The sequence below is a fragment of the Mustela nivalis genome, assembly GCF_964662115.1.
Source record: "Mustela nivalis genome assembly, chromosome: 2".
In the NCBI taxonomy this organism is placed as follows: domain Eukaryota; kingdom Metazoa; phylum Chordata; class Mammalia; order Carnivora; family Mustelidae; genus Mustela; species Mustela nivalis.
Window position 1 is genome coordinate 186,449,032 of NC_139021.1, and position 24,045 is coordinate 186,473,076.

Sequence of the window (24,045 nt, forward strand, 5' to 3'; positions counted from 1 at the left end):
CCGGGCCCCACGACACCCTGGGGAGCTGGGCCACATCGCGTGGCCTGTGGCACCAGCCCTCTGTCACCATGTGTCCTTCTGTCCCTGCAGTGCCTTTGACTTGGTCAACATCCATCTTTTTCATGATGCTTCCAATCTGGTCGCCTGGGAGACGAGCCCCTCGGTGTACTCGGGGATCCGGCACAAGGCCCTGGGCTACGTGCTCGACAGGTAGGTGCCCGCCGCCCCTCCCGCCCGCCGCCTCCACCCTCAGATGTTGCCCCACATCCCAGCCCCAGCCCCAAGGCTTGTGCAGGCTCGGCCAGACAGACCCGAAGGCGGGGGCTGCCTTCCGGAGAGCGAGGCAGGCGAGCAGAGATGGCCGCGGGGCACCCAGGCTTTGGCCCAGGGCACGGGGGCGCTGCGGATGGTCTGCCGCCCGCAGGCGGGCCTTTCCATGGCACCGCTGGGCTCGGGGTCCCGGGTTTGTGGGCCTGGAGGCCTGGCAGCCCACCTGCCCCGGCTCCTACGGGCCTGTCTTGCTTCCGTCCGCTCCTCGCGCTCCCGCTGGGCTGGACCCCACGTGGCCGGCGGCCTGCGCATGCCCGCGCTGCGTGTCTGTGGTCTCGTTGCGACCGTGCTGGCGGTCAGGACTGGTGAGCACCTGGGAAGAGAATCAGCCCCTTGCTCCGTGACCAACAGTGGGGGTGGTTTGGTCCTGGGCCAGGATCCCCTTGGCTTGCCGAGGGACTGTCCGGGGGCTGTCTGGTTCTGCCTAGTCCTCAGGTCACCCCTCAGGTCATAGCCCTGCGGGCTTCCGTGCCCCAGGGGATGTCTGCGACCCACTGGGCCTTCGGAGACCTGTCCCCATTTCTGCTCAGGCAACCTCAGATTTCCCTGGGGGCCTGCCCCACCCCACCTCTGCTCCATCCTAGGGTCGGAGCTGGGCGTCCGCGGACATGTGCCAAGAACTTAGACTCCGACCACTGACCCCTCCCTCCTGCACCCAGCACCGCCCCGGCCCCGGCCGCCCACCCCACACACGCACGGCCCTCCGGGGCTGCTCGCAGGATTCAGCCGGGACGTGCTCTGCACAGGGAGCGGCTCTCAGCCTCGTGCCTTCGGGTATGGGACAGTGGCTGTCGGGTCACATCCGGGGACCCTGGCTCCCGCCGCCCCTGCTAGGTCCACTCGGAGGAACCGCATATGAGACTCGGGTCTGTTTGTTTCTGCTGCTGCTCCCGTGTGGAGGGCCTTGGCTGTCAGTCCAGAGCAGCCTCTGTGTCGGCCCCCCAGGCCCCAGCTGAGCTAGGTTCAGAGGCGGTTTGGACGCCTCGGATACTGCAGGGGCCTGGTGGCCTGAGCCAGCCCGAAGCCTGGGCATGGGCAGCTGAGTCCCGGCCCGTGGCCGCCCGCGCGGAGCTCCCCCGTCCCGTTCCCACGCACACCCGCTCTGGAGGGCCCCCAACATGCCAGGCTCCGCAGCCGCACGTCTGTACTAGGGGATCTCCGGCACTGCCCGGGCCGGTCAGGACACCCGGGTGGGCCCTGGCCAGCCATCTCCCGGAGGGGCCAGGAAGGCAGGGATGTGCGCGGGAGCGACCCTCAGGGGAGGGCACACCTCGGGAGAACTGTGGGCCTGAGCTGCTCTGGTGGGTGGGAGCCGGGACCCTGTGTGGGCCTTCCGGCCGGCTGGAATCTGTGCGCCCACCCGCCGGCACCTCCCGCAGAGTCTGGGGGTCAGGATGGACCCCTGAACGGCCTGGTCTGGGTGACTGCAGCCAGGCTGTCCGTGGGGCCGGCTGTGCAACGTGTCATCACCCTGCACTGCTGCTCCTCGCGGCCTCCGGGAAAGCAGCCGTTGGGTTTGGGGGCACTTTTTTGCGACTGTGCGTTCCCATGAATCGCTTCTGTGCGGAGCTCAGCCCACTGCAGAGCCGGACCTCCACGGAGCAGGGCCGGGCCGCCCCGCACAAAGGGCAGCTCTGTACGGGCGCTGACTGACGGGCCGTCCTTTCATCGGGGCGCCTAACCTTTTGGCAGCCACCAGCAGACTGCATTCTGCTTCGCCGATCGGGAGGACAATGCCACGCTGGCCCTTTGAATGGACGCTGCCACCAACAGTGCCCCATTCACGGCGTTGGGAACCTAAGGGAGCATTGTCCGCCGTGCTCTGGGGGGACGCGGGGAGACAGCAAGGAGGCTCCTGTGAGGGGAGCCTGCCTGGTTCCGGCTTCGTCTCCCCGTGGCGTCAGACCCGGCCAGGAGTGGCACAGCGGCCCCGCATACCGTCCCCCCGCGCCGCCGGACCGAGGCCTGGGTGAAAGCCTGGAGGCACCGAGCACCACGGGGACAACTTTTCTGTAAATCCAAGATTGTTCCGCAACAAAAACAAAGCTTTTGTCTGCAGCGTGCAGACTCCTGGGAAGCGCTTGCCCCCGGCAGTGCCCACGGCGAGTGCCACAGGGCGCCTTGCGGAGGATGTGGCCGCTGTGCTGACGCGGACCCCGGCCGGGCTCACCTGGACAGGACCCCTGGCTGCGACGTCAGCACTAAGAAAGCACAGGCTGCGGGCCGTCTGGGATTTATACAAATAATAATTTTAATGTTTCTTGTGCGGTTCATGAATAGTTTGCTTTTCATGTGTGATTAACGGAGAGCGTCCGCCTGGGCCCTGGGTGCACCTGGGGACCCATCCTCCTGCGGGAGCGCGTGCCCCCGGTGCCAGCGCCTGCGCACGGTTGAGCACTCCGGGCGCGTTCTGTGGCCGAAACGGGGCGGGGAGCTTGGAGCACCGTCCCTCCCGAGCCGCCAGCGCCACAGCTTCCTGACGGCTCCCCAAGCTTTTGGCCGTGAAATGAGATTTTTTTGCACAAGTGACAGGCTCTTCTGTGCCCCCCTTTGAAACGTGGCCTGGCTTAGTCCAACAAAACATTCTACGTTACAACTGTGAAATCGCGGCCTGAAGCGCCCGTTGTCCTCCATTATTTCGTCCGAAACAGTCCATTGTCCTGGCGCTCAAGTTAATTTGATCAACATTGGGACATTTAACTTTTATGTCCAGGCAAAAGAGCTGTTTCATGCTCATTTTGGGCATTCAAAGGAAATGATTGCCAGAAAAATAATGTTGCTCCGAACAATTGGGAGCAATTAGTTTCCCAGGGAGAGGCGATGTGATGCGGCCGCCACACCGCTCCCCTTTGTGGCCTCCTGGGCGGCCATCAGTCAGCTGTCAGCTGCTCAAAGACCCTCCAACCTAAACGTTTCTCTTCAGGCAGTTCCCAGAATCGCCGGGCTGTTCAGCGGGCAGAAGAAAAGCGGCTGCGTCTCTAGGGAGAGGCGAGCACAGCGCTGAAGACTGGGGTCATTCGGGACACTCCCTCCGCGTGGCCAGCCGCAGAGCTCCTGCTCCCAAGTGCCCGTGGGCTGCCGGACGTGCAAATGTCCTCTGGGGTGTCCGCCAGCCCGGAGGTTGAGGGCACCTGTCGTGTGCATCTTGTGTGGCATGGACTCGGGGGCCACACAGGCCCGTGTCCTCACCCCCGCTCAGCCTGAGGGCTCTGGGCCCCCAGCGTGTTCCCGACACCCAGTGGGAGCGGCTGTGAAGACGTGTGAAGTCCAGTCGCCGTCCCAACAACATGAGCTCATTCTTCCTTCTGTCTCACGATGGACGGTGTCTGTGAAACAGACTTTATTTCACTGAAAACAAGTTCAAGCGTCCAGACTGTGTGCCCCGCGGTCTGCTGGTCACGGCCGTGTGTCCATGTTGGTCTTGTGTGTCCTTCTGTTAGGACATACAGCGGCGTCCTCGAGCTAACCCTCCTTTCCCGACTCTCTGTGTCTGCCGCCGCCCCCGTCTGAGTGGCCTCCGTGGCCGGACCTCTCTCTGTGGCGCTCACGCCCGCAGGGTCGCGCCGTCACTCGTGTAAGCGCGTCGTGGAAGCCCCGTCGCTGCGTGTTCCTGAGCGTCCCACTGAGCGCCTCTGTCCGCGGCGTCGGCGTCTGGCCCGTCCCACCACGTCTTGACCACTGACCGCTGCTTTGTTGGTGTCTGGCTGTTTTGTTTTGCTGACGGGACGCCGTGGCGAGCTGTGGTCTGGCCCCTCTGCACTCTGGACGGGCGGCCCGCCCGCGTCCTTGGCCTGGCCAGCGTCCGTGCTCACGCTGGTCCAGGGACTGTGGGTGGCGTGTGTCCCACATGTTTCCTGGGCTCACTGGCAGTGGAGGTTTTAAAGGTGCCCTCGGCTTTCCAGGACACTAACTCTTGTGTCTTCTGCCTGACACTCGAGGAGCTTCTGTGACCATGCGGCTCGTGGAGCCGTCTGAGAGTGGCTGTCAGTGCCGAAAACACGTGTTCCCTCTCTTCCTGCTGTTTGCAGGCTGCGGCCGGGCCTGGAGCCGGGAGCCCACTGCCTGGGGCTCCCGGGAGCCGCCATCCTGGGCCTGCCCCCGCATGCTTCTGCTGGAGGACAGTGGGTGGCAGCAGCAGGGCCTCGGTCACTGGGAAATGCCGGCGTGAGCAGCCCCGTGGCAGCGCACGACAAGGACCCTGAGGCCTGGGCGGGGACTGCCCCAGTGGCTCAAGTCATCTTGTGTCCTCATGCTGCAGTGCCGCAGACCCGTGGCTCAGACGACACGTGCTCGCTCCTCACAGCGCAAGAACACGCCAGCTCACCGGGTCCTGCTGAGGAGCCACAGCCTGGCCGCCGTGTCGCACCGGCCGAGAGCGTGGAGGCTCTGCTCCTGGACACGCCCCACCTCCGGACCCTTCTCACCTGCATCACTCATGGGGTGCGTCGGGTTGTGGCCAGCCACACGGGGGTTGGGGCCTTGACCTGAGGACAGGGACACCCGCGGGGCTCAGCAGGGCCTCACGGACTCCTGCTGTGAAGACGAGACGCAGGTGTTGGAAACGCAGCAGGGGTCTGCGGCAGGGGCCGGGCAAACGGTGCACTTGACGGCTCCTGCCGCGGCCACGAGAGCTCCTCCCGGCCCGGTGCTGCCGGTTGTGCCGTGGCCCCTCCAGCTGACCCCATGCCTGTGGCCCACGGTTTGTGCGCCCCCCGCCCTCAGCACCAACAGCAAGGTGCCCTCGAGCGAGGGACGCGCCAAGGTCTCAGCACACACGTCCCACCGCCCAAGGGGTGCCTGCCAGCCTGCGACCGCGCCCCACTGCCGAGCCGCACCGCTCCCACCTCCGGCGCCTAGGAGTCACACCTTCTGTCACTAGGCCCGCGAGACACCTGGCCCTGGGGAGTGTGTTGTGCACTGAGCGCTCACAGCCGGCCGGTCAGCGGGCCGTCAGTCAGGCCCCTCAGGCGGCCGGTGGGGACGTCGCCTGACACCAGAGGGACAGTCAGGTGTCTGCGGCCCGACGCTGACCCGACGCTGACCCGGGCCCTGTGAGCAGATACTCCCTTCATGCTTTCTGAGATCCCTGTCCTGCCTCAGACGCGCCGTACACGGACAGTCCTCCCCCGGCTCCCGGGTCCTGGCCGCTGCCGCACCCGTGACTGTCCCGCCCGTGCCCCGCTGGCTTTCCGAGCCACACCAGGTTCTCGGGGGCGACAGGCAGCCTGTGTGCTCCTGGTGCTGTCCGTGCTGCGGCGGCCAAGGCCAAGGCCACCAGCCGGGAACGCCGAAGTGTCCGACTCAGCCCAGGGAACACCTCGTCCTCGACACGCGAGGCGTGTCAGCGGGCCTTGTCCCATGATGAAATCGCCTGTCAAAACAGAACGAGACTCTGTTTTCAAGGCCTAAAAAATGGATTTTTATGGCTTTTCTTGTAATTCTCTTTTTGAATTAGGCACAGGATATTGATGTGGTTCTACTTTTTAATCATAATAGCGTCTGACAAGGTAATTAATTTTAAAACAACTTTTTTCTCTTGGTCCAAATGGCTCTATACTGAAATTAGCCGTGAGTGCCGTGAGGGCCGCGGGCCCGGCACTCAGGCGATTGCCTCGGCCCTGACAGCCTCCATCTCGCCAGCGCTGCGGACGGCGCTTGTTATTAATGAGCACAGGCCATTACATCAAGAGGAGCAGGGCATGGAAATGGGATAAAACTTAGATTTTTAATGATAGTGTTACAAGAATCCAGCCCTGCTGACTGATTCCCTGTAGACGACGTGGCTCCCTCGGGGGCAGGGCAGATGCCGCCGTGGGCATCCTGAGCACCGTGCGGGCAGGAAGGGCCTGCGGCCCAGGAGAACCTGCGGCAGCGAGCGTTTCTCTCGCTGGACGCCCTGGAGCTTTGTGGAGTCCGTCCGATGAGCCAATAGTGGTTGCTTCCGTGGTCTATTCCCACAGCGCCACTGCCGGCGTCCTGCTGCTGCTGTCCGACCCATCAGGCCGGGACCTGTGGGGACATGGGCGGCCCATGGCCAGTGCACGCAGGAGCCCAGGCTCTCTGCAGTCCCGGGAACACCCTCTCACTGGTGCTGTCTCCCGCTTGCTGGAACCCCAGGCTTGGACCTGACCTCTGGTTCCTGCTGTCCCTCTGTCTGTGGGCAGTTGGACCTGACCTCTGTGGTTCCTGCTGTCCCTCTGTCTGTAGGCAGTTGGCCCTGACCTCTGTGGTTCCTGCTGTCCCTCTGTCTGTAGGCAGTTGGACCTGACCTCTGTGGTTCCTGCTGTCCCTCTGTCTGTGGGCAGTTGGACCTGACCTCTGTGGTTCCTGCTGACCCTCTGTCTGTGGGCAGTTGGACCTGACCTCTGTGGTTCCTGCTGTCCCTCTGTCTGTAGGCAGTTGGCCCTGACCTCTGTGGTTCCTGCTGACCCTCTGTCTGTGGGCAGTTGGACCTGACCTCTGTGGTTCCTGCTGTCCCTCTGTCTGTAGGCAGTTGGCACTCCTACCATGGCCTCCACGTGTCCCGGAGACTCAGAGCAGCCCAGTGACTCCAGTGGCTCACACACCTTCTGAATGTTCATTGATCTCAGAAAATACGAGGTGCTTGCCTTGTTCCCGCCCAGGGCTTGGTGGGGACGTCCCACAAATCACACGGGACAGATGACATTTCTTAAGGCGGAGATTTTACGAGACGGTGTGGGCTCAGCACACGGGATTTGACGGGCCCGTGTTCACTCTCTGTCCCGCTCTGATTCATCTCCGAGAGCTGTGGGGACAGAGGAAGAATCCTTGGTAAGAAACAGACTCTGCACATACGTGATGTGTGTACACACGCCCACACGCGTGCAACAGTTACACACGCAGGACGTGCACATACACCACATACGCAGCACACCCGTGTCATGTGTCTGCGGTCACACCTAGTCTTGAGCTCCGTGGTCCCCGTCCCAGGAGGAGCACGTGTGCAGAGAGCGGGGTCAGGAGTCTGACCCGTGAGCTGCCCCCGGGAGCGCCGCCATTCAGTGCTTCTTGGTGGACAGAAGCTGAGGGATCATCAGAAACGTAGATTCTCCGACACACAGAGGGAGCAGGAGCCAGCCGGAATGTGCTTTGGTTTCGTTTTTCTCAAAAAAATAAAAATCAAAAAAAGGAAAGAGAAATGCGTCTGTGAGACACAAGGCCATGGACGCTGGTGTGGAGGTTGGGGCGCGGCCCCCGGGGGTCCAGGAGCCGTGCTGACGTTCTGCTCACCCGCCCTCGCCCGCTCCCAGCGACCGGCCGGCGCCGAGGGTCGGCAGTGGATGAGCATTAGGAAACCGTCCCTGGCACAGCAGTCCCAACCTCAGAGACCCCTCGGCCCAGACGGCACCCATCTGGCCTTTGTGTGTCCAGACCTTGGTGGAATGAGGCTCAAGGAGCCACCCTGGCCAGGTCAGGAAGCCCGGCCGGGTGTGGGCTGCGGGGGGAGGGGAGCGGCGTGGAGGGAGCAGCGGGGTCCTGAGACGGGGCAAGGCAGGCTGGATCGCGGGAGCAGCTGTTTGCCGAGGCGACCCTGTGCCTCCTCTGGGAGCCCCTGGGGACAGGGGCCCTGGGGGGGCAACAGGTGTGACCTCAGAAGACAGAAATCCGTCCCGATGAAAAGCTGTGAATGATGCTGGTTTGGGTTCTTCAAATCATGTGATTAAAGCCCAACGGTTGTATTCTGTCCCTGTGACCTGGCCCCGGAGGGCCTGCTCGTGGCAGCACCGGGACCGTGTGCAGGGCCCAAGTTCTCAGGGCTGAGGCCACCTCCCAGGCTGCTGGGGCATCTGTGCACCCGACCTGCACCCTGTGTCCGTGAGGCCAGGGACCGGGAGGCCGTGCTCAAGTGTCCTGATGGGACATCGGAGACCTTTCCAGGTGCCCTATACTTGTTCTCTGAAGAGTCTTTTCTTCTGAAGCTGTTTAATGGCAGAAGCAGCTTCTGTCCCTTCAGGGTGGGGGAGGGGGTCCACGCGGGACTGGGGGAGGGGCAGACCCTGGGCTGGGGCAGCAGGCGCCCCACCAGCACCCCTGACACGTGTATTTTTTTCTTTCATTTTTTTTTTTTTAAAGATTTTATTTATTTATTTGACAGAGACACAGTGAGAGAGAGAACACAAGCAGGGGGAGTGAGAGCGGGGGGAGCAGGCTCCCCGCTGAGCAGAGAGCCCTATGTGGGGCTCGATCCCAGGACCCTGAGATCATGACCTGAGCCGAAGGCAGAGCCTTAACCCACTGAGCCACCCAGACGCCCCTATGTTTCTGAACAGTGTTTCCTCAGCAGCAGAGTTTAAAGCAAGTGAAGGAACCTACTGTTTGCACTCACCAGTGATCTTTCCTTTTCAAATGCATGTAGGAGCGGAAGGTGTTTCCAATTAAAAAGAAAAGCAGGGTATTTGTGGACTGTAACGAGATGATCCAGTGATGGAAGTAGGACAGAAACGTGAAAACAGCCACGATGTCCTTGAAGGAATCTCCTCAGGACGGGCGTCCCTGTGGAAAGTCACGCCGCCAGCCAGCCTGCGGGGTCGGTGGCGGTCTGCAGGGGAGCAGTGCAGGGCCTCGAGAGGCCAAGTGATGTGGGGGGTTTTGTGCTCCGTGAACCGACCGGGAAGAGGATGGAGCGTGGAACACACGGGCACTCAGCTGGCCGCCGTGAAAATCGGTACGTGGAGATGCCCAGCGTCACAGCGCGGTTCCGGACGGGCCGGAGGCTGACGGGGCTCCGCCGTGAAGGTGGGAAGAGGGGAGCCATCCGCACCCGGAGCTGCGCGGCCTTTCCCAATGCCCGGACAGGGGCCCGCTCGTGCGAGGCGGAGGTCAGCCACGGCGGGAGGCCCACGAACCCAGATGCCAGCCACAGACCCAGAGGGTGGGTTCTCACCGGCTCCGAGGGCTGCTCCTGAGCTCATCAGGAACGCGGCGAGAAACGGGAGAAGAGCAGGGTGGAAACGAGTCAGGACAGAAAATGCAGATTCAACACGTTCCGAGCAGGCAGGGGCCTCGTGTGGGGCGTGCGTAGGGGTGGGGAGGGGCGGAAGTGCAGCTTGTTCCCCGGACGGGACGGGCGGGCAGTGGCGACAAGTGCCATGAGGCATTGGTGAGCTTCCCAACACCGGGACCCCTGTGCCCCCTGTGCCCCCGTGCCCCCCACTGCTCACAGCCAGGTATGAGCAGTCACGGCCTATGGAGACCTTTCTTGTGACCCAGGAGAGCATCACGGAGCTGGGCAGGGCATCATGTGCTCCTGTGCTCTGTCCGTCCTTCCGTCTCTCAAGCTAATGAATTGAGGCCAAAGCAGTGGTAAGCAGTGCCGGCGTCCAGGGGTTGAGGCGGGGGAAACCACACCTGCGTCCATGGGGGCGAGGCAGGGGACACAGCGCCGGCGTCCAGGGGTGGCCAGGGCAGGGGACACGGTGCCCAAGCATCATGCTAGGCCCCGCGGGCACAGAGAGGCATTACCCGAGGGACTGGAAATGCACCAGATTTCGTGGTAACCAGAGAAGGTTCCAAGTCAGTCTGGGTAGGACATTGCCCCTGGCCTTTGCTGGCCTGACATTGGGTTTTAGTCCATCCGGGGATGTGCCCCTGCAGCCCCACAGCTCTGTCCCAGCAGGTGCGAGAGTAGAGCCGTGCCCCCCGACCGTCCACCGAGCACGTGCTCTGCTCCGCGGCCGTCTGTTTCGCGTTCTGCCGTCCCGTGAAAGTAACCGGCGTTCGGCTTCGCCATCAGAAGTGAACGGTGGTCATTAATCGCGCTGGGTAATGCTGGGCCGGATGGAGGGGGCCGCCTTCGCGCCTCGCCGTGAGCGGAGAGGTGACTGGGTGGAGGCCGCTGGCTGGCGCAGAGGCCGGCGCACTTGGTGTGTGCGAGCGTCAGAGCAAGGGTAGGAGGGACCGTGGTCGATTGAAAACGACGCAGCCCGCGCCTCCCTTACCTCGCACCTCACCGTGCTTTTGTGCCTCGGAAATGTGGAAACGGGCCGATACCTGAACGCGTCAGAGCCGACACAGGGGTCCGTCCTGCTGGGAGGGGTCGTGGGCATGCCAGGCCAAGGCCCCGGCCAGCAGTCCTGCCCCTGCGTCCCCACCCGGCTCCCCCCTGAGAGCCCCGCGGCCGGCCATCATTCTTCCCGCGCGCAGGCTACACTTCCCACCAGATGCGGTTTCCACGCTGCGCAGGCCCACTGGGCAGGACACGTAGGTGGCTCGCACGTGTCCGTGTGGAGAGAGCCGCGTGCGTCTGGTGGGTGTGTTGCGGTCACTGCTGCTCGGGAGCACGTGGAAGGTGCGTGCATGGGGCGTGGGGCAGCAGAGAGGCTGATTGCCTGGTGTGACGGTGATGTTGTCTCCTTCTCTCCTCCCAGAATCATCGACCAGCGGTTCGAGAAAGTGTCCTACTTTGTGTTTGGCGATTTCAACTTCCGGCTGGACTCCAAGTCCGTGGTGGAGGTAGGCACCTGCCCCAGCCTCGCCAGGAGCCCACGGTCAGGGCCCTCACAGGCAGGATCAGCGCTGTCGTTCTCACTGCTCGTATTTAAGGCAAATATTCCTCATGAGGAGGTTTTAGAGTTGAAAGGGGCCATTACTGGAACCAGAGAGGGACAGAGTCCCGCCGACCTCTGCAGTGCTCAGGTGGTGGTTGCCAACGGCGTGCCGTCACATCCCGCTGGGACGGTTCTGTTGTCCGCTGTTGAAAAGCAGACAGGCTGGTGGGGAGACGCGGCTGGAGGGGCTGCTTCCTCCTCTTCGTGGCTGAGAATGCGGGAAACCAGTCGTTCACCGGAAGATCCATGGACGTCACTCGGTTCCTGGGGCGTGGGGGCCTGTGTCCCCTGGGTGCACCCACAGGCCCCCGGCGGGACGTTCCACTAAGAACAGGTGTGGACAGACGGCCTTGGCCCTGCACTGTCCCAGCCGTGGGACCTCAGAGCATCACCTCCGCAGCTGGGGAGGGGGCCTGGGGCTCTGGTTCGGGGCTGAGGGTCCACCGTGTGCCTGTGCAGCAGGGACCGCAGCCCCAGTGCCAGCGGCAGTCAAGGGGAGTCTGCCCAGATCCCGCCAGTAGGCCTGCACCCCACAGCAGGGGCACAGCGCACTCCCGGTGGAGACACGGGGGCTGTTCAAGCGATCGCCCTCCGGTTGGGATCCCGGGGCACAGACCCCACTGCGCGTCCATTGTCTGTCTCTGCAGAAGTTGTTCCTGGAAGTCAGAGGGGGCGGGCTGTCCGTCGGTGCAGCTCCCTGTGGGCGACAGATGAGGGGTGTGGGAATTCTCTGGTGATGCAGCTGATCCGATGGCGCCCCACTGGGCGGGCCCACAGGCGGTAGGCGGGCGCATCTGGGCGCACTGCAGGTGCTGGCAGGCCGGGGGGCGGGGGTGCCGGTGCTGCGGCGCGGGGCTGTCCGTCCGCCGGGACTCTGAGTCCTGCACATGGCGCTGCTAGTTTGGTCTTCCCCGTGTGGAGGGTGGAGGGCGAGTCCGTCGGGGCCCAGGCTGAGCCCAGGAGCTTGTCCGTCTTGTGGAAACGTGACCCCGTGTCTGACGCTGTTAGGGCCCCAGGGTCCTTCCCCAAGGGCCGCCACCAGCATTAATTTCAGGCCACTGGGGGTTGAAAAGCCACACTTCTGTGACATCCGGACCCTCTACGCAGGGGTCCTTCCTGACAGGCGTGCGGGACAGTGAGCCCGCTGGGCACACTGCCCCTCCACGCCCCTCTGGCCTAACCCAGCAGGCTGTGCGCTGGGGGAGGTCCGAGGACAGTCGAACGTGGCCTTTTCTTCGCCATGAAACAGAGACCCCAGCAGGGGGCTTCTGCTCCACGCGCGGCCTGGGCTGCCCCAGGGGTGCGTGGTGTACGGCGCGGCGGCTCCCCGCAGGGGCTGAACCAGGAGGCCGGCCTGCAGAGGGCGGGAGCCGCGGGGTGGCGGGAGCTGGTCGCGCGGGAGCCGGTCGCGCGGGAGCCGGTCGCGCGGGAGCCGGTCGCGCAGGAGCCGGTCGCGCGGGTGCTGGTGCCGTCAGAGCCTCCTGCCCGAGAACCACACTTGCCCACCCCGGGCTGAGACCTGTGGAGCTGGGCTCCTGCGCCGCACGCCCTCCGGGAAGACAGCGGAGGGCGCGCAGCACTCAGAGGTTAACAAAGGATGCTGCGTGCCGTTTGTCACGTAACGTGGCCCTCACGCTCAAGGTGCCTTCTCTGATGCCTGTCCCCTGCTCCGTGGCCTTCGCAGCTCGGCCCGCGTCCTACGACAGACAAGGGGCTTCTGAGCACGCCTGTCCCGGCAGGTGGGAGGGGCTGTTGTGAACCAGGGTCGGTTCTCCTCACGGCTGACGTGTTTCTCAAGATCGCTGAGGAGCTTCAAGAGTCTTCGAGCTGCCGTAACCCGGACGGTTCCGGGGTCCGTAAGCGTCCGTCTCAGAAGGGCTACCAAGTCTGAAAGTCTGTCCTGCAGGAAAGCAGAGGAGGGTCTTGTTCTGACGATTTTCCCGTCAGATTTACGGACCTAGAGAAGGAATGATTTGAAATGCTCTTTGTAGAAGAAATGGAGCAGCCCACACGTGCCTGCCCTGCCGGAGCCCACAGGCCCCTGCGCTGGGCCCCCTCCTCCTGTCAGCCCGACTGGCCCTGGCCCAGCATCTTGGGGTCCTGGCCCCATCCCCCACCCCAGGGCAGTCGGCCACACCCCACCACCAGCCAAGGGGGCGAGGGGACGTGGGGAGGTCAGGCTGCCTACATCTCCGGAGCTCAGATGGTGACAAGCTACGATCCCACAGCGTCTGCCCCTTCCCACCCCTGCACGTCTGTGTGACGTCAGGCACCAAGTATGGTTTTAAGTACCTGGAGAGGCGGTAACTGTCTTCCGTTGTGTCATCCCTCCTTTGAGGAGGTCACGTAATAAATACGTTCCCGGCGCGCTCTCTCTTAAACGTTTGCACGCGTCCCTCCAGGTCCCTGCTGACTGCCCTGCTGGGAGGCCCCACGGTGGTGGTGCTGCGGAGGCACGGGGCCGTCGGTGGCTGGAGGTCTCAGGAACCCGAGGCCCGAGCCACAGCAGGCCGAGCGGGGACACCAGGGTGTGTCGTTGGGAGGATGAGGGCTCCTGGTGTGGACAGGAAGGGTCCAGGGAGGCCTCAAAGGGTCACAGAAGGCGCCCCGAGGGTAGCGTGGGGCTAGCACGACACTTTCTCAAGCTCGTTGTCCGGACGTGGCCTCTCCCAGCCTCCGTCTTCACGGCCCTTCCTCCTCGCCCTCGTCCCCTCGCCTTGGGGCCCATCCAAAAGCCAGCCTGGTTCATCTAAGACCCTTCACTAATTACGTCTACAAAGACCTTCCTTCAAAATAAGGTCGTGTTCTGAGGTCTGGGTGGACACGGATTTTGGGGGTGCTTCAACCCGTGATGCCAGGACAACACTTGAAAGGCCAAATGCTGAACACAAACATGCTTGTTGGCAGAGGTTCATCTAAACATAAGTTAAACTGGAAAAGAACGAGTCTCTTGCACTGGTGATTGATTTCAGCGCGCGAGGTAAGGCGTCTGTAGGTACCAAATTTTAAAATACCACATGAGCATCTCTTAGAAGATCAGAATCTACTATTAGCATGGCTTGGCTTTCTAAAAGGGTTATTTTTTTTTAATTATTTTTTTAATAGATTTTATTTGTTTGTCAGAGAGAGAGGGAGAGAGAGAGAACAAGCAGGAGGCAGAGGAAGAGGAGGAAGCAGGCTCCCCGCCGAGCAGAGAGCCCGATGCGGGACTCGATCCCAGGACCCTGAGATCATGACCTGAGCCGAAGGCAGAGGCTTTAACCCACTGAGCCACCCAGGCGCCCCTTAAAGGGGCTTTAATTATAAAAAACAACTGATAGAGATTTTGTGGGAACCCTGAGAGTCTGAGTCAGCCTGAGGTACCCACGGGCGGGCCTGCGAGCGGACAGTTGAGGAGCGGCGTTCCGGAAACCTGGGCACCCTGAGTCCGGCCCTGGCGAAGGTGGGTTCAGGGCCCAGCGCGCAGGCTCTCCGTCGAGCCTCTGACCCACTGCACTTTGCACTGCTCCAAATTAACTGCCCAGTGAGGACGTGCGGAGACCGTCGAGCACCACCTCCAGCTGGGCAGCGTCCCTGGGAGCGTGTCAGAAGCGCGTCCGTGGGGCCCCAGACCTGCAGGCCCTGAGCTGAGAAGCATTAGGCTGAGCCTCGTGCATCTCAGGGTCCTCTGGGCGCCACGGCCCGCGCGGGGTCGGGGGACGGGCTCCCGCAGGTGCGCAGCCAGGACGCCCGCCGAGCTGGCGCTGCTGAGCCACGGCTCCCCACGGGGCGCAGACGTGGTGGCTGGCGTGAGCTCCGGACTGGGCAGTGCCGCCGCGACCCCATTCCTGCCGCCATGTTTCCAGAACCCTCGCGGAAGGCCGTCCTAGGGGCCGTCGGCTGCTGGTTGGCTTTCTCCAGCCTGCGTGGGTGGTTCTGGGCCACAGACACCCGTGGCGGGTCAGAGCCTCCGATTCCGGCCACCGCTTCCCGGCAGGCTGCTCCCAGCCGGCGTCCCTCCTCGTTTGCTGCGCGGGACTTCCTGTGTGCCCGCTGCGCGTCTGGGCTGAACGCAGGACCTGGCCCTGTGGTGACAGCCTGGTGCCAGCGGGGCCGTGGGGGTGGGTCTGCCTCGTGGTGGGACGGCCCCAAGACCTGGCCGGCCTGGGGACACTGGAGTCCCGCACCTCGTCTGCTCTGCCTGATGTGCCTTCCCGTCCGTTCCCTGCGCCCTGGGGAGTCGAAGCAGCGACCTGAGAGCGGTGTTCTCCCGGGCGCCCATGCTCGTTGGGACCGTGTGCTCTTTGCAGGAGACTCGGATGCCGCTGAGTCTGCGGGCCAGACGCCAGCAGGGCCTGTTTTGGGGTGGGGTCTCCTGTGGGAAGGCACAGCTGGGAGCTGTGGGGTCCTGTCGGGTTCTCAGGTGTAGTCTGGGGGCATCAGTGAGGTTGGCATGCAGACGGGGTAGGAGGTGCAGCCCTGGACAGGCACTGGGGTGTGGGCGGCCCGGAGGAGGGGGCCGCTATCCATCCTCCACGGGGCCCGGGGTGCTCTGTGTCCCTCTGCAGTGCCGAGGAGGTGAGTGGGGCGTCCGACCTGTCCTTCTGAACCACAGCACGGCCCAGGAGAGACACCGGCCAGAAGAAGGCAGCGGGGCTGGACACACACTGCCCACCACTGGCCTGGGCCTGGGCCTCCGCCTCTCCACCCGAGTGGACAGGCAGACCGCCCGGAGGCGTGACTCCTCTTGGAAAAGCCGCTTGCGGACGCCCACATTCAGTGCTTGCAGACTGGGTCCTGGGGACGGGAGGAGGACATGCTAACCTCTACCCTTGGTTCCGGAGAAGGGGCTACACGTGGTTTTCGGATCACCTGAGGGCAGCGTGGCTGGTGACCAGGAGTGCCCTGGACAGTGTGCGAGTGGGAAGACTGAAGGGGGCATTGGAATGGACACGGGCCTCTTGCCGGACAGCGACTTGGGTCTCTTCCCACGGAGCGCTGCCCTGAGAAGCTGCTGCCTGACTCGGCTCTGGGTCTGGTTGCCGCTTCCCCCAGCTAGAGCGGCCGGGTCAGCCCGCCCGGACCTGGGGCGGCGTCCCGGCAGGAGTCATCAGAGGTTAATTCAATCTGCCTCAGAACAATGAGGGGCCAGTGAGCGGCTCGCGGCCGCGGCCGCGGTGAAGGACAGGCAGCGATTGTCCGTCCGGCGGCCGGAGCGGGGTGGGGCGGGGCGTCTCCCAGCATGGGGGTCAGCCAGGCCCGAGCAGGACGGGGAGACCGTGTCGTGGCCGAGGGGCCGGGAGCAGGGCCTGCCGCGTGTGTTGAGATGACCCCGGCCCAGCGAGCCGGCAGCTTCCTGTTTCGGAGGCGCGCAGATGCCCACGGGCTCGCAGGGCAGAGCCGGGGAGACGGCCCGGGAGCAAACTTGGCCGCGCCAGAGCCGTCATTAAAACACACACGGACACGACCGTCACGTGCCGGCCGACGGGCCGCGTGTCACGGAGCTGGTCTCTGACGCAGGCTCCGGCTCAGCCCTGCGGGCGGCTCCGCTCCAAGGCTGTGCTTCATGCCTGGCGCGGTGGCAGCTGGCAGCTGGGGCGCTCGGCCGGCCGCAGTGACAGAGAGTGACGGCCGTGCCAGGCGCTCCGGTCTCCGCGAGGCCCAGCCGCGCCCACCTGCCGTCTTCATCCCTGCCAGCGATGGTGATGAATGTGTGGTGGAGGCTGGTGGCCGTTTTGAAAACCCAGTTGGCAGGGACGGAACCGTGCCCGTGCTCAGGTGCCAGGTGGGCCCGTGGGGACCTGTCTGGGAGGGGCTCCCCCCGCGCTGACAGGGACAGCCTTGGAACAGACCAGAAGGACCCTCGGCAGAGCATGCTCCCTGCGTCACGAAACCACCAAAGACCCCAGCCAAGAGGAGGGGTGCGGCCAGCTCCCCGGTGGCCAGAGCCCTGTCCCCAGAGGCCAGACTTCACTGCGGCCAGCCTCCTTCCTTCAGGGTGCTCCTGTGTCCTGGGGAGGGCGCTCCCACTCAGCCTGAAAGGGGTGTTACCCCATCACGGCCTGGCCCAGCGTCTCCGGGTGCCCCTCAGGACCCAGCCGGCCAGAAAGGTCACTGTGCCCCCACTGAGTGCAGGAGGAAACACTGGGGCCTCTGGTCTCCACGTAGCCTGCTGCACCAGCCGCACCCCAGACATTCCACCACCAACATGGTGCCCGCAGCCCCCCGACAGCCCCCAACAGCCCGTGACAGCCCCCAGCAGGGAGGCGGTGTTTCTGCTGTGCTGTGGTGGGAGTGGCCCAGGAGCTCTGGGCAGCCTGGTGGTCGTGGACAGGTGGATAGTCGGTCACGCCAGCCCACGTCCAAGAGGCACCCGGAGAAAGCTCGTTGGGCGTGGAGCGGTCACAGACCCGAGCCCCAACCTCTCTGTCGACTCTGCTGGTCGTGAGGGTTTCTCTTCTGAACTGGGGGCCCGTGTGGACAGGCTGCGTGTCCAGGAGGCCTCCGTGCTCCGGGCACCGCTGGTGTCTGCGGCGACCCAGGCGGGGCGCGTGCGGGCGTGAGCGTCTCTGTGGGGCTCTTCGAGAGTCTGGTATGAGAACAACCGATTTTCTCATTCAGATCATTACATTTATTTCATTATTGCTTCGGAAGGAAAGAGACCTCTCTCTGGTCTGGTTTGTTACAGGGCTTGTGGCATCAAGCTGAAGCCAACTGTTGTTCATTTTTTTTTTTAAAGACTTTATTTATTTATTTGACAGAGAGAGACCACAAGTAGGCAGAGAGGCAGGCAGAGAGAGAGAGGGAAGCAGGCTCCCCGCTGAGCAGAGAGCCCGATGTGGGGCTCGATCCCAGGACCCTGAGATCATGACCTGAGCCGAAGGCAGCGGCTTAACCCACTGAGCCACCCAGGTGCCTGCAAACTGTTATTCTTAATTGTTCTTTTTCACTAAGAATGTAAGACGTTATTCTTAACTGTGACAACTCCGGGTTTCACATGCCGGGTATTTTCTCCCAGACGTTGCCTTACAAACGTTAGCTTCTATCTCCGATTGGTAGATTGGCGTCAAAATGGTTATTTGCACAATTACAGCAAGAAGTCGAGAAGAGACGTTCCCTCTCCTGTGCCCTGCTCTGGGCGCTTGACTGGCTGGTTCACGGTCAGGTCCACGTTCTCGAACCTGTCCTGCTGTTTTCTGTGTGCCGCTGGCTCGTGCCTCCTCTGTCCTGCTCTCAGCGCCAGCGCCGCTCGTGGGGATTTAGACGCGGGCTGGTGCCGAAGCTCGGTGGGGAGCTCTCTGTCGGTCTGGGCCTGGGCTGCTGGTGGGAGGACGTGCCCCTGCCCCCCGCTCCTCCCGGTCGGAGACCCGGTGTGTCCGTGGAAGCCTGGGGTGTTCTCAGGAGACTAACCCAAGAGCGCGTGCAGTCTCCCCAGGCAGGGCCTCCTGCTGGCCCGAGCTGTGGGCGTGCACACGCCTGCTGGACGCCGCTCGGAGAGGAGCCCACGCAGCTTCCTTCCGGAACACCTGCGGCACGGTCCCGTGTGGGCTCCCCACCACTGCTGGGCTTGGCCCCGTGTACCCCAATCGCCTGCCCTTGTGGCCTGGCTGGAGCCGTCCTGGGAGCGGAGATGAACAGGTCTTTCCGGTGTGTCGTCGTGGATGAACAGTCGGAACCAGGGATGCTGCCCTGGCAACGGACCTGGCCATCACGGTGCCTCCTCCTGACCCGCCGGCGGCACCCCCAAGCCCCCGGTGCGCTGGCCTGGGCCCTTCCTCCTGTGGCATTGGCACGTTGGGGTCCCCAGTGGTGGTGTGTCCCCAACGCTTATTAATAGGTCTCATTCCCCTGAGAGGGCAACTGAGAGGGTTTGGGGGAAACTTAGAGCTGGAGCTTGTGGGAAGGGTCTTTGAGGAGTCCACGTAAACGGGCCAGGGGACCCTTGGGGGCAGTGGGGGGCATTGCCTGCTGGAGCAGTGGGCACCTTTCCAGAGGGAGGACAAGACCCCAGTAGAAGCTGCCCTCCTTGGTCTTCAGGCCCCTGGCCCCATTCAGGACCATTTTCTGTGTGAGCGCAGACCAGCCTGGTCCCCCAAACCAAGGGGGCCCCCACCAGGACACTCCCGTCTGTGACCCCCAGGCCCGCACCCCTTCACACGTCTCAGGAGCTGTGTGTGCACGTGTGTGTGCCTGAGTGTGGGTCAGACGTGTGTATACGTACACGGGCTGCCCGTGTGTGCACATGTGTGTCCTGCACGTCCACTGTGTGGACACGTGCATCTGCGGCCTGTGTCTCCGAGCGTGCGTGTGTGTGTGCGGGACAGGGAAGGGGGCTTCGGTCACAGGCTGGGTGTGCATGGCTGTGTCTGTCCTATTTTGGGTGCCAGGATCCCAGACGTGCTCGGCAGCCACGTCCACAGGGCCATGGCCACACCGGCTGTGGGGCAGCTCTCTGAGTGCCGTGTGCACCGACCCGCAGCGGGGGCAGGCAGGGAAGTGATGGTGGGCGGCTGAGACGCTCTTCTCCTAGCACTCTCCCTGGGACACATAGGTTAGGGGACCAAGGAGAGCTTTAAAGCCAATGGTGTCCCCTCCAGAGGCTTCCGGGAGTGGTGGCTCCCTGTTACGACCTTTGCATATGTTCAGGATTGGAACGGTGCCTGCAGATGCTGGTCATCAGGGAGTGCTAATCACGTGGGACCGACAGGTCTTAGCTTGTGTCCCGGCGCACCAGTGGGTCACCAGAGTGCTGGGGCATCTGCTGCTCAAAACCTGGCACTTAATCCCCAGAGCCCAGCTCACAGGGAACCACCCATGGGCCCAACTGTGGGCTCCGAAGTGCTCACTACCCCTGGACTCTGGGCCGTGTGGGACGCGTGCGTGGTGCTCCCCCAGGTGTGGCGAGGGCCCTTCTGGCCGGCGTCTCTAGAGGCTTGTCTGTGGCTAGCAGGTGCCGTTCTACTCTGGAGCCAGCTGTGTCTTCTAGAGTCGTTCAACAACTTTAATTTTAAAAGGTAATGATTTTCCACTAACTTGCGTGAAGGAGAACCTGTTAGAAACGCTTCTTTGGTCACTGCTGTGCAAAGGCGTCTGCCGGAACTTGTATGTGTCGGACTTAGCCGGAATTACAGAATAACTAGGAGGGCAGTGGGACAGGGGAGCATCTGAGCGGCCTGCGGTCGGTCGGTGGTTTCCAGATAAGGGCTGTTGGTGTGGTTTGCAGAGTCCTCACGGCACTCACAGCTGAGAGACGGGATGAGGAACCCCAAGGATCCCCTTGTGGGGATGGGCAGGGGAGTGTCCCAGGGCTGGGGGACAGCTCGTGGCCGTGACCTGGGTGCCAGCCGTTGGCCTCGGTCTGGCTCCTGCTGGACGCGCGGCACGGAACCGGCTCTCCTTAGGAGCTGCACGCATGTCTCACCCAGACAGGAAGGAGAGGCTGGTCCGAAGGGGGCTCGAACCCATAGCTGATTGGTTCCCGTACCACAGCTGCTCCGTCCTGCGTGTGCTCGGTCCCGTGGAGAGGCTGGGAATCCCTGCCGGGCCTGGGTGAAGCCGGCAGGTGGAGCTGCGCAGGCCGCTCGGGGTCAGGGTGTCTTGTCCGTCAAGAAGCGGCCGCTCCTAGCAGATGCGTGGCGCCTGGGTTCACGCATGGGACCTGCTCCCGGACGGGGCAGAGACAGCTGTGCTGTTTCCTGGGCGGGAAGCCCGCATGAGCACACAGAGTTCGGGCCACTGGAGAAGGCTGCACAGGGCACCTGCCTGTCTCCTGGCTCATGGCTCTGCCCCGCCTTGGACGGCAGAGGCTGGCTTAACCCTGTGGCCCCAGGTCCCCACTCTGTGCTCTGCTATGGCCAGGGTGCCGACCTCGCTGCTTTCAACGGTGTCTGCAGCCCTTCCCTGGACAGCCGGTCTTGGGCTGGCTGCGTCCCTTTATTCCGGAGCCCCCCGCAAAAGCATGGCATTGCTCCCACTTTGTTGTAGTGGTTCATCAGGAACGTCCCAGGAGGGAGGCACAGGGTCCCACAGCGGGTCCTGGGCAGCACCGGGGCAAGGTCCTTGTGGTCAGCTGGCTCTGGTCCTCCTCCCGAGTCTGGGATCACGGATTCATGTCCCTCAGCCCCCCATGCCCTCGGGCCCTCTGCTGGGCTCACTGCTTCCTTGGCCCCTCTGTTGAAGCCCGGAGATGTTGTTTTAAGGGCCATTTTTTCTGCAAGCTTTTCCCGCCGGCCTTTCCGGAGTCGGCCCCGCATGCATCTGTGGCTGAAATTAGGCCAGAGCCTTTGTTTGCAGCCTCACGCTCTCGGCGGGCCTGCGTGCCGTTCTGCGGAGCTGTCGGGGGTGAAGGCCCCCAGCAGGGTCCTGCTTCCCGGGAAGGGCGTGAGCGATGGGGAAATGTGTCCTCGAGCCCCCCCACCAGTCCGCGGAGGCCAGACCACGGGTCAGGAGGGCCCCGTCCCCGGGAGTCCCTGGCCATGCGGCGAGGGGCGGGGCCCGGGGCTTCTCCCCTGCCTCCTCCTTCTCCTGTGTCCCTCCTGGGCCACCCTCACGTGTCCCCTGAAGCACTTGTAGCCCAGGGAGTGTTTCAGGCGGACGAGTGAAGAGAAGCTTCCTCTTCCCTCCCTGGGTTGATGTCTGGGGCGTGAAGACACACTTTGCTCAGCGATCAGACACCTTCCCCTGACGGGGTTCTTCCTCTCTGGGAGCGGGAGGCACGTGAACAGCTAAAGCCCGGGGTTAGCTCAGACATCGGAGTGTGCCCACGGGTGGCCTGGCAGGAGAGGTCAGATGAGGGTGTCCCGTGTCCACGTGTCCACGCCATGGGGGCCGAGAGGCTCTCATGGGCCCCAGTGCCTCCTCCAGGGGTCCTGGTTCGAAAACAGGAAAGTCTCCTTCCTGTGGCTGTAGCCCTAATTCCTTACGAATTCACTCTGGTGTTTGACTCGAAGCTGCCTCGGCGGTCTCTGGACGTGAGGCCCAGGCTGGCTTGGGGGCTCGCGTCCGATCTGTGGAATGCGGCCCTGCGTGAGGGAAGGAAAGCCGAGGCCGTCCTGAAGACGACCGGGCCCAGGCTCCCTCGTCCGCTCCCTGCACGTTGAACAGCTGCGCACATCTGGCCGACCGGTTTTCATTGCTCACTGAAGTCGGGATTCCACCTTGTCCCGCCTCTTTGTGGGCCCTGCGGGAGGGACAGCGACCCGGGACAATGGCCCTGCTCACCCCTCCCGAAAGCTCTGCCCCGGGCCAGACAGGGAGCGTCTGGTGTCCTCAAGGTGCTGGCCGTGTGTCGGGAGCCCCTTCCCCAGGTGCGGATTTGGGCGGCTTTGCTGGAGCGGGCGGCCAGGCCCGGAGGCCACAGGGATGAATTCGTGCATCCCCAGCTGCTCCCTGTGCTCTGGACAGGAGGGCGTCGTCTTCCAGAACCTTCTGATCCTGTTCCCAGAGGAGCAGGACCTCCTCAGAATGCTTCTGGAAGGTGAAGTCATGCAGACCATCCGCTGAGAACCTTCTGGGCGCCTGTGGCCCTTAGTGGAGACCTGGCCATCACTGACAGATGGGCTCAGAGGCAGGAAGGGGGTTCACGCTCCACAAACAGGTGACTTTGCATCAAAACAGAGACAGGATGTGCGGACTGCCAGGACCCGGGACGTGGGCAGTGAGAGGGTGTCCCAGGAGCAGAAGGGCCACATTCCCGGGACCCACGTTCCCGGGAGCTTAGCTCTGCTTCTGCAGCCACGGTGGCCGCCACGGCTCTGGCCCAGGCTCTGGGGAGGGGGTGTCACGGGCCCCGGCAAAGAGCCTGCTGACCCCAGGCTTGCCCCGACTCAGCCCTACTGCATCCGGAACAGTCCTTCCCCATGCCGTGACCCCGAGTGCATCCGAACTTGCAGAGCCCGTGTGGGCCTGGGGGGTGAGCCTGGGGGGTGGGCTTCTTCCAAGCCTGAGGGAGACCCGACCCCTTCCTGCTCCCGCTGGGACTTCTGAGTCTGGCAGGAGAGCGCAGCCAAACACGGGTTCCCAGCCCACAGGGGCCTCGTGGACGGGGGCGGGACTCCCCATTCCTGGGCTTTCAAACTCTGGTTAAAGCTGCCTTGCCTGGACCTGTCCCTGGTGGGGTCTTTCACATGGACGTTCACGTGTGTTTGCTCTGTGTGCCTGTCCCCACACGGACTAGAGTGCATCGTGGGGACTCGGGGATTTGCTTCCTGACGGACACAGCTTCCCTAGCTGCCCCCAAATCAGGCTTTGTTCAATAAGGTCTAGAAGGAAGCTTGAACCCAGGACTCTCCAGACCCGTCTGACCTAGCACCAGCTCCCCGGGAGGCCAGGCGCCCCTCGACCCCTGCAGCTCTGTCACCCACGTGGTAGGTGTCAGTCAAGCCCGCGTGTGCTCTGCAGTGGGGACGGAGCCCTGCCAGCTCGCCGTCCACGCTGCTGGGGACCACGGTCCCTTCTCTCGGCCGCGGAGGGTACACGCTGGGGTCTGTGAGACCGCACCTTGAAGAGCAGGCCGCTAGAGTCTGGAGGTGCTCATGCCTTCGGTCACGATCTGCACCGTGGGGAGGCAGTGGTGGCCGTTCAGACTGGCACAGACTTTGCTGCTGCATGGGCAGGGCCCGCGGTGGCTTTGTGTCCGTCTCGCTGTGGCTGTCAACCTCAGGGTCCGCAGAAAACCCCGGAAGTAGCCCTCTGGGTCGACCATGAGGCCCTGGTCCTGGGGTACCCCGTCCAGCAGCCTGCCTCAGAACCTACCCCGACTGAGAAGAAACCCAGGAATTTCTTGTCCACATGACAGGTGGACAGCCTTGGGGACAGGATCCTGTGAAATTCCAGGACAAAAACCTGGCGCTCCGAGTGCCAAGAAGATGAGGTGGGGGCCATCCTATCCGCTGCCCCTCCGTGTGGGGCTGGTAGTGAAATACATCTTAGATGGCTCTTTAAAAATAGCATTTTGGGTATTTTTTCTTCCTTTCAAAAGAAAAATCCCTTCCGTAAGTAGGCGAGCGGAAAGGCCCGGACTGCCAGTTTCTGCATGACTGGGCATGACTGGGTTGAAAGCGGAGGCCGCGGAGGCCGGGCGCTGGGGCCTGATCTCTTCTTTCCCGCCGGGGCCGGGGTGGCTCTGTGGGGGGTGCAGAGACCCAGCCGCAGGGCGGGCCCCTCTCCC

At 63.3% G+C, this 24,045-nt stretch overlaps 1 protein-coding gene and 1 long non-coding RNA gene across 4 annotated transcripts in view; one reads left to right on the forward strand and one right to left on the reverse strand.

Annotated features, from left to right (window-relative positions):
* INPP5A (inositol polyphosphate-5-phosphatase A) overlaps window positions 1–24,045 on the forward strand; it is a 158,593-nt gene that overhangs the window by 113,353 nt on the left and 21,195 nt on the right. For all 3 annotated transcript variants that reach the window (XM_082721589.1, XM_082721587.1, XM_082721588.1), the window contains exons 8-9: window positions 91–210; window positions 10,719–10,803. In XM_082721589.1, the coding sequence (XP_082577715.1) occupies window positions 91–210; window positions 10,719–10,803 (205 nt within the window). The remainder of the gene's footprint in view (window positions 1–90; window positions 211–10,718; window positions 10,804–24,045) is intronic.
* LOC309860085 lies at window positions 130–8,294 on the reverse strand. The gene is made up of 2 exons (XR_014309143.1): window positions 6,783–8,294; window positions 130–6,455 (listed from the first exon to the last, which is right to left on the reverse strand). It is a non-coding gene; the product is annotated as an uncharacterized lncRNA (long non-coding RNA).